Source organism: Chinchilla lanigera, unplaced genomic scaffold, assembly GCF_000276665.1.
Source record: "Chinchilla lanigera isolate Chin_1 unplaced genomic scaffold, ChiLan1.0 scaffold00001, whole genome shotgun sequence".
Lineage (NCBI taxonomy): Eukaryota > Metazoa > Chordata > Mammalia > Rodentia > Chinchillidae > Chinchilla > Chinchilla lanigera.
The window spans coordinates 35836596-35846623 of record NW_004955402.1 but is presented as its reverse complement, the minus strand read 5'-3'; the positions used below and the strand labels follow the sequence as shown (position 1 = coordinate 35846623).

General features: G+C 39.1%; 1 protein-coding gene across 1 annotated transcript in view; it reads right to left on the bottom strand.

The window, feature by feature from the left end:
• Positions 1 to 10028, bottom strand: part of Me2 (malic enzyme 2, NAD(+)-dependent, mitochondrial) — a gene marked incomplete in the record, with an annotated part of 77578 nt that overhangs the window by 47428 nt on the left and 20122 nt on the right. Inside the window, 1 exon segment of the mRNA XM_005372935.2 lies at positions 4049 to 4182. Within this exon segment, the coding sequence (XP_005372992.1) occupies positions 4049 to 4182 (134 nt within the window).

Genomic DNA, 10028 nt, shown 5'->3' with positions numbered 1-10028 from the left:
ATCAAATATCTAAATATTCAAACAGAAACATTTACTATGCTGGAAGACAAAATAGGTAAAACTCTTGAAGACACAGGTGTTCCCCGGTACTGGAAAAAAAAAAAAAAGAGAGAGAGAGAGAAAAGACACAGCTGTTCGCAAGGACTTTCTGAACAGAATCCCAACTGCACAAGAAATAGTACCAAGAATCAACCAACAGGATCACAGCAAATTAAATGCCTTCTGCACAACGAAGGAAACCACCAACAGAATGAAGAGACAACCTGGAAAATGGGAAAAGACTTTCGCCAGCTACTCCTCAGACAGAGGACTAATATTAAGAATATATAAAGCACTCAAAACAATTATATGTAAAGACCTAATAAAAAAATGGGACCTAATTTAAAGACCTAATCTGAAATGAACAAACACTTTACAGATGAAGCAGTATAAATGGTCAATAAATACATTAAAAAAATGTTCAACATTGCTGGCCATTCAAGAAATGCAAATTAAAATAACAGTGACATTCCACCACACTCCAGAAAGAGTAGCTATCTCCACGAAATCAAACAGTAACAAATACTGGCAAGGCTGGGGAGCGGAACACTTCTCCATTGGTGGTGGTAGTGCAAACTGGTACAACTACTATGGAAATCAGTATGGAGAGTCCTCAAATAACTAAAAATAGAAATTCCATTTGATCCAGGTAATTCCCTTCTAGGTATTCTCCTGAAAGAGTGAAAAGACATCATATTACAGTGATACATGCATATCCACGTTTGTAGCAGCACAATTCTTAACAGCTGACTCTTGCAAGTAGCCTGTAGGTGCTAACAGATGAATGGATAAAGAAAATGTGGTATTTACATACAATTTTGTATGTAACTCTGCCATGAAGAAAGCTAAACTTGAGTCATTTGTAGGAAAATGGATGAACCTTGAGACCATAATGTTAAGTGAAGAAAATAAGACACAAAAGCTTAACTATCATACGGGTTTTTTTCTATGAAAAACCCAATACACAAATAAAGTGCAAAGAAAAACAAATAGAGGAAAAAGTTATTGTAACCTAGCCTGGCCAATGCATCTAAACATGTACTTTAATTTAGTATAACTTTCAAGTATTCCATTTGTTTTTTGAGTCATTAGTCTGGCTGTTAATTTGTGTTTACGATAATTAACTTGACAAAGGCATAAAATAAATCTGATGCTGGCAAAAAAAAAGAGGGTTAAAAAAAAGAATTGACGAGACCAGCCTAGGCTACAAAGTGAGCTCAAGGCCAGCCTAAACTGCATAGGGAGACCCTGCCTCAAAAAAGACCAAAAAAAAAAAAAAAAAAAAAAAAAAGAATTGAGATGTGCTATGTACATATGTGCTTGTACCGATTCCCCCCCAGTGAATATAATAATGTAAACATGTACTAGTAAAAATTAAAAAAAAAAAAAAAAAAAAGGTGGGTGACCAAAGGAGGCTGTGAAATACAGAACCTATTTAATGCTGTCACTTCTGTTGCCACTATTGCCACTCTTTTATATTCCTCACAGTGATCTTTTCTGTGTGTATGTCTTTTTGAGACAGGGTCTCGCTATGCAGTTCAGGCTGGCCTTGAGCTCACTTTGTAGCCCAGGCTGGTCTAGAACTCGCGATGATCCTCCTGCCTCAGTCCCCTGAGTGCTAGAATTACAGGCGTGCACTACCACGCCCAGCTTCCTCACAGTGATCTTGCCATCTAGGACTGTTAAAACTCAGTAGATGACCACAACTTTGCTTCTCTTTGGCTACTACAATGTCCTCACTTTATAACTCTTCAAGTGATCTCTTGCTTTTTGATAGCATCACTTTCTCCCATTCTATCAGCTCCCTCTAGCTCCTCTTCGCTCCCTAGTCTGGAACCCAGGATCAGTTCTCTCACTCTGAGCACGGCTGTTACCATTTAAGAACTTCTAATACCTTTATCACTGCACTGCCCTTCCACAGTGTCTGCCTTTTCACCAGACAGTGACTCCTTGAAAGGAGGATTGTGTTTTTTCACTTTTGTAGTACAGCCTAGAACAATGCCTACCACGTAACAGCTTAGCATGAATAGATGAACGAACTAATAAAGCATTTTTGCCAGCTCACCAAATCCCAACCAACCTGAATCATTGTTACATTTCTTCTTTTTTGTGGAGAGAGAATACTTTACAAGCAAGATCACACCAAGGCCTTTGGGGTCTGTTCTCACCCCCTTTAACCTGCCCAACCTGTTCAGCTTTACTGCATAACTAACTGAGTGGCTCTTCCTAACATTTACCATTCTCCTTGCCAACCTTATTCCACCTTGGCCTTTGTAAATCTTAGCCATGACTTTCACACTCTATGTCATAAGGGAAATCAACAGAAGATATGAAAATTTGGGTTTTTTGAGGGCAAGGAAAAAATCCAGCTCATCAGGTATGATGAGATCTCATAACCTCTGTCCTCCCACCAGGGTATGTTTCCTTACCTGTATCTGTCTCTCTAATTCAAGGCAGCCTCTCTACCACTGTACTTTACCCCTCTGCATTTCTCTAGGGCCTTGTTCTAGAAGTTATCCTTCCTACTGGGCTCTTTCCTCACTTTGACCATATTCAATTTTCTCCTAGGCTGGAGTACTTAAACCAAAGCTCGAATTTACTTACATTCGATATCTTTCTTTCCCCTCTTGAACTTCTTGAGAACAGTTTACATTTTCTCTCCTTCTGTTTATTTTTCAATCTATTGCAGCCTTCCTTTTGCTCCGTCACATCCAAGAAACCACTCTTACCAGTCACCAATAATGCTCTATACCTAACAACTCCAACAGACATCCTCAGTGTTATATTCAGACTGTTCCCTCTACCTAGACCTAGAATACCTTGTCTTCCTTTCTCTCTCCCCATCTTTTTTTTTTTTTTAGACAGGGTCTCATTTTATAGCCCAGGCTGGCCTTGAACTCATGGCAATCCCCCTGCCTCAACCTCTCAAGTGCTCAGATTACAGGCATGCACCACCACACCCGGCCTTCTTTCTCAGTTGCAGATGCAGCTTTCTCAGCTCTAGCTTACTGTTTATACATCAGCTCAGGTATCACTTCCTTCTGGAAGTTTCACTTGAGGGGAGCTAAGGGCCCCCCTCATGCTTTCAGAATACATTCTACATGCACATTTTTCTCACTATAGTATACACTGTAGTACAGCATACAACTGCAGCCCTAGTGTGACTAGTTGCTGATGAGCTACTAGAAGGCAGGGCTCTACATTACTGGGTTGGTTATTGCTATAGTCTGAATGTGTTTTCTACATTATGTGTGTTAGAAAATTAATGTTGAGAAACTATCTTATAGATAACAATAACCACTGATAATTTCCTACCACTTTGTCTGTAACTTGGTAAGCCCCCCCTATTATTATGTTATCCTTCTTTTATTCTTTAAAATAAAAAAAAAAAAAGGAAATTAATATCACAAACCTTACATTTGGAATAGAGCCTTCAGGAGGTAACTGGGTCATGATGGCTCTGCCCTCATACATGAGTTAATCTTTTCACTGATTAATGAGTTATTCATGGAGGTTAGTTATCAGTAGTGTAGCTCTGTTATAAAAGCCATCTCTTCTAATAACCCTCATTACGTGATGCCTTCAAGACCCCTGCAAAGTCCCTACTAGCAAGAAGGCTATCACCAGATGCAGTCCCTCAGCCTTGGACTGCTCAGCTTCCACAACTATTAATCAATTTATATCCTCAGTGGTTAGCAGAGTATAACACAGAAAGTGGGTGATCAATAGAAGTTGTTAAGTAAATAGGTGTAAACTGGATTTATCCTTTGCCTCTAATATTCCATTCACATATGAAATGCACTGATATTCAGCATAAACACTAATTTAAGTTTTACAACAGTGAACGTGAGTAAAGTCCTCACTTAAGGGAAACTACCATATAAAAGTAATAGTTCAATGATAAAATGCAAACTTCATTATAAGACTGTGTATCTCTCATACTGTAATAACCATAGCACAATATTTCTAATCAAAATACCAGTAACAACTAAACATCTAATCATCTTACTTTTCCAAAGGGCTGGTCATTTTTTTCAAGTTTTTATGAAATCGTAAGGCTTGAATATCTTGTGTCTCTATTTTGGGAGGTAAAAGTCCTTGAAGACCAAGCATTTGTCGTTCCTGTAATGTAAAAGCCATTCCCTAAAGAGGAGAAATAAAAAGATTAAAATTATTACTGATGCAGCAAAGGCTTATCCTTTAAAATGTAACCTAAGTGCAAATTTTCAAAATTAACAAACTATACTGGCCCAGACTTTCAAAACTTTTAAGACTGCTAATATTCAGTACTGGCGAACATGCTGGAAAAGAGTTACTCTCACAGATACACTACTGGAAACGTAAATGAGTTCAGGTTTTGGAAGACAATTTTAAAGTATTCTTAAATATTTTAATGCACATATTTTTCAATCAAGCAACATGCTACCCATATAGCGATTCCAGATAAACATTTAGAGGGCTGGGGATTTAGCTCAGTGGCAAAGCGCCTGCCTGGCAAGCGCAAGGTTGTGAGTTCGGTTCCCGGTACCGGAGAAAAAATAAATAAATAAATCTACATGTTTCCAGATAAACATTTAGGCGCTATATAAACAGGTACTGTACATACAAAAAGATTAGTTGTAACACTGTTTCTAGTTCTCTTGGCTATTATAAACTAAATATAAGCTCATCAATTATGCAGTAAGAATTCTAAGGTATATATTAACACCATGAAATAACAGAGATGTACATGTATCTTTAAATATGTAAAGCAGTACAAAGATCTCCGAGACACACAGTTAAGGAAAAAAAGCAAGTTGCAAATCAAAGTTCACTCGCTAACTCATGTGTTTAGAAAACCTACAGAACACTACCATTTTATACATATATGTGAAACACAATGTAAATGAAATCAATAAAATACAGCTAAAAAGTTAATCTGGGGCTGGGGATTTAGCTCAGCAGCACAGCGCCTGCCTGGCAAGCGCAAGATAGTGAGTTCAATTCCCGGTACCAGAAAAAAAAAAAAAAAAGTTAATCTGTGCTGGGGATGTAACTTAGCAGCATAAGCACCTGTCTGGCAGGTGTGAGGTCATGAGTTCAATTCCTGGTACCAAAAAAAAAAAAAAGGACACAGTGATAACAACAACAGGGAACACGGAGCTCCCAAGAGTTATCACGGTAGGGTCCCCTGGTCTTCCTGTGCTCTGGATCAAAAAGTTAATCTGTGTCACAAGAAAATCTTCGGTATCTGTTTTTCAAATGTGTAAATTCTTCATGTTAAAGTGATGTCAGCAAAAATGCTGATGGATTCCCAAGAATTACTTCCTCCATAAAAGCAAAAAAAATACTAGCAAAAAAAACCTGCTCCCTTGGGACCGAGAAAAAAAAAATACTAGCAAAATAACCAGGATCACCTTTTTCAGAATTCTGGAAATTAACCGAAGGATTCCAATAATCAACGTGCATTTATTCAAGAAAAACCATAGATTTCGACATTCAAGCTTCATGGCACTTTTCTGTGCTCTATTGCTATTCTCCTCTCTTTAAGTTACACAGGAGCCCTAAAAACCAACAGCCAGTAACACTGAAAATTAGCAGCTTAGAAGCCATGGAGGGGGTGCCGGGAATATAGCTCAGCGGCTCAAATGCTTGCCTGGCAAGCCTGAGGTCATGAATTCAATTTCCGGTACCAGAAAAAAAGAAAAAAAGAAGCAGCCACGGAAGGGCAGGAAGGGTTGGACAGTCTTCTTTTCCCAAGGAAGCATTACTATTTGACCTATCTGCTGATTCATCTGAACAACTCATCTCTAAGATCGTATATATCTGACCTGATCAGATTTATTTAACCTGTATCTGAGCTTATCCAGTGCGAACAGCCTTCTCCCAAGAGCTTGTTGGTAACAATCAGGCAACTATTTAACATAACAACTGCCTGTTGCAGTAGGTAAAAGCCTGGGTAAACAAGCTAACCAGAAAGCTGAAAAGAAAAAGCTAAGGAATGAGATGTCCACAGGTGGAGCTTTGAAAAGCTCTACGGCAATGGTGGCAAACCTATGGCACGTGTGCCACAGCGGGCACACAGAGCTCTCTCTACATGCGAGCCAGGCTGCCCCAGCCAAGGTTTGATAACCTATCAGTATGCACACAACAAAGATCACATTAATTGTGCAAAAGCACACCAAAGGCAAACTTTTGCCTTTCAATAAAAAGCTGTTTTTATCATTGAAAGCTCTGTTATCGTTTTTCTTTTAAGACTAAAGATGTTAATGTATGAGGTTTTTTTTTCTAAAATAAAACCTCAGTACAGTACATTCAGGTTTAATTGCAGTGTTAGCACTTTATGATAAATAAGTGGGTTCTGAGCTGCAGTTTGGCCACTTGGTCTCTAAAAGATTTGCAAATACTGCTAAGGTATTTCTGGGAATTCAGAAGGCCATGTGCATGAGCTGAAGGCACAGCCAGGCAAGACCCGACCCGAGAAGAGCATAAGCTCCCACCTCTGGCTAACCTTGAGCCTCTGTGCAAACAGGAAGTGAAAGCAAATGAGTAGCTATAAACTGCCTGAGTGCTGGAAATGTGCCCGAATGTGAACACAGAGCCCCTTGACAAAGAACGGGAGACTTACGCTTCTGGTTCCAGATATTTAAGTCTGTCTAATCACTGGCTGACCACCAAACTAAATGGAGACTTCAGTAGGCATACACAAGAATACAATTTAAAAGAAGCTCTGAAACACCACTTGGAGCTTGAGGATATGGTGGTAGAATGCGTGCTTAGCATACACAGGTACTATCATGGCTCATATGACACTGGCTTTGCCAGAATTCACAATGTAAGCGTTAAAAGGTAACAGAGGCTTCCACTACGATTTCAGAGGAAAAGCTGGGAGACCACACAGCCTCTGACAGGGTCTAAGTCCCTGCAAACAGGCCCTTGACAGGGTAATGCACAGAGGTATGAGAGTGAAGCTGAAGCTGCAATGAAGATCTAGGGCAAATAGAGATGCCAGGAATGTGGAATGTCTGCTGAGAGAAGCTACAGGCAGTATGCTAAGCCAGCTCCTGAGTGATCAAGGGGGTCACAACCGCACAGTCATAGGGGAAGACTTGCCCAAGCCCTCACAAGCCCATAATGCTCCTTAGTGAGTACTGGATGCCAAACAAGCAGCTATATTTAATGCTTTCCTCGCTGAGTCGTGGCCTTGCTTTGGTCTGTCCCTCCTTTCTATGTCCCATTCTTTGCTTCAGAACAGGAATGCTTACCCCTTGCCACTGTATCTTGGAAGTATGTGACTTTCTCTTTGAGATTTATAAGGAACTGAGTTTGTCTTGAACCTCAGAGAAGACTGGGCTTGAATGATTTTTTTTGCTTGTTTTTTGAGAAAAGACCTTGCTTTGTAGTTTAGGCTGGCCTCAAACTCACTATATAGACCAGGCTGGCCTTGAATTCACGACCTTCCTGCCTCAGTAACCCAAGTACCGGGATTATAGGCATGTTTCACCACATTCAGCTGGACTTGGACTTCTGAGCAACACTAGAACAGTTAAGATTTTACAAATTCTTTAAGATGGACTGAATCTATCTGCATATGTGAGATGAACATGAGCCTTTCAGATTAGGGTGGAACACTATATTTGGATCTCAAATGTCCCCCAAAGACCCATGAAGTGATGAACCCTTACTCCCTGGAGCAGCACTCTTAGAAAGTGGTAACCATTACCACTTTTTATGACAGAGTAGTACTCCATTATGTGTAAATACCACATTTTCTTTATCCATTTATCTATTGATGGACCTATGGGTCACTTCTAAGATTTAGCAGTTATGAATTATGCTGCTATAAACATGGGTATGCATGTATTACTGTAGTATGATGTGTTTAAGCAACTCCACACCAAGTAGATAAAAATCCCTTACTCAGATTCTTGAACAAGCAGATAGGCATACTAGGGAGCAAATAAAAGGGACCTTCTCTTCTTTCCGTGTACAATTAGAATAATCTGCCAAGGATTAGGAAATCAGCAGACACTTATTTATAAAACTGACAACATGACTAATCGCTGGTAATTTATAATGTCAAACTTGGAACAGCACCAAGTAGCAGGGTCATCCTAACTTATTCAGATAAGACATTATCTGAAGGGAATAATAGCTCACAGAGCACTTTACAGTGTCTAAGGTAGTTTTACAGTTTTACAGTTTTTTCCCCCCATACAACAATCTAGATGAAGAAACTAGGCTCTGCTCACTCTGTTTGGACTGGCATAACAGTATAAACTGAGTAGCTAATAAACAAACATTTATTCCTCATAATCTTGGAGGCTGGGAGCGTAAGATAAGAAATCAGCATATTTAGTGTCAGATGAGGGACCAGTCCTCATAGAACGTGTCTTTTAACTTTATTTTCCCATGGTGGAAGGGGCTTAGGTAGCTCTCCCAAACCTCTCTTGTAAGGGCCATTAATGCCGCGCAGAGACCTCATGAGTTAGACACCACTCAAAGGGCTCCACCTGCTAATACCTCACTTTGGGGGTTAGGATTTCAATATACGAGTTCCAGAAGGACACAAACATTCAGACCACCAGTCGGTCCAAACAAATTACATCTACATTCAAGATTACACAGTCAGCAAGGAGTCAAACTGGGGCTCTAAACAGCCTTTGTGATTCCAAATCCACCTGCTAAACTAACATGCAACCACGCTTGTAAAGTATTACAGAGATATATTTATAATATACTTTTCCTAGTGGTGAAATGCACACAAAATTATGTATTACAATTTAAAAAATAAATACACTTTTTTTTTGGTCATACCAAGGCAGGAGGATTCCAAGTCTGAGCCCAGACTGGGCAATTTAGTGACTCTGCGGTACTCTATTTCAAAAGAATGAAAAAGGGCTGGAATGTGAAGGGTTCAATGCCCAGTGCCATGAAAGACTTACACAGATACTTACCATTTATTATTTCTTTTAGCTATGGCAATCTATGGTTTATTAACCTAAGCAAAGTCCTTTAGGATACTCAATTTAGAATCTTTAATAAAATCTTTTTACAATCTCCTATCTTAAAAATGCTATTTAGCTTAAAAGAGATTTCACTAATATTATGGGAGGAACTGGGAATAAAGAATTTAGATGGCAGGAGAAGGCTGGGTGTGGTGGCGCACACCTGTAATACCAGCACTCGGGAGGCTGAGGCAAGAGGATCATCGAGTTTGAGACCATCCTGGGCTACAAAGTGAGCTCAAGGCCAGCCTGAACTGCAGGGCAAGACCCTGTCTCAAAAAGACACACAAAAAAAAGAAATAGTATAGATGGCAGGAGAAATTTGAGACTCATCAGCTATTATCTCATAGTGTTTTTTTTTTTTAATTATTACAGAAGGACTTCTATAACTCTGACACATTACTTCATCCATAAATATGCAGGCTTCTTTCTCGCTAAAACAGCCAACACAAAGGTATGAAGAATTTGAAGAAAGTAACAGCAAGGCTATGCATGTGCTTCAGAGTTGGCCCATCTTATAATCAAATAACTGCTTATAGTTATAATCATAATAAATCAGCCTCAATATTTCCCAGATTTCCTGTTTGACAACTCTCTTATGGAAGCATTACTGAAGTCTGAAATAAAGTATCACAGTTACCGCTAAGTGTTTTAAGGCTCTGCTAAAAATTCTGTATTTTCTATACTAAGCTTCCACTGGGATAATGATTAAGTTCTGGAACTAGACGATAGTAATAGTTACACAACAGTGAATGTACATAATATCACTGAATTATACATTTTAAGTGGTAATTATAAACACAGTAACAGGTATACCTTTAGTAGTCAATGATACTAAATAGATTCCAAATTCAGTCTTGCCTTTAATTACATTTAACACAGAAGCAACAGATTTTTTTTTTGACTGAACCTAAAGCTTCGTACATGTTAGGTACTCTACCACTGAGCTCTATCACTAGCAATAGCACCAAACTCTTAAAAAAAAAAGACCAAATGAAAACT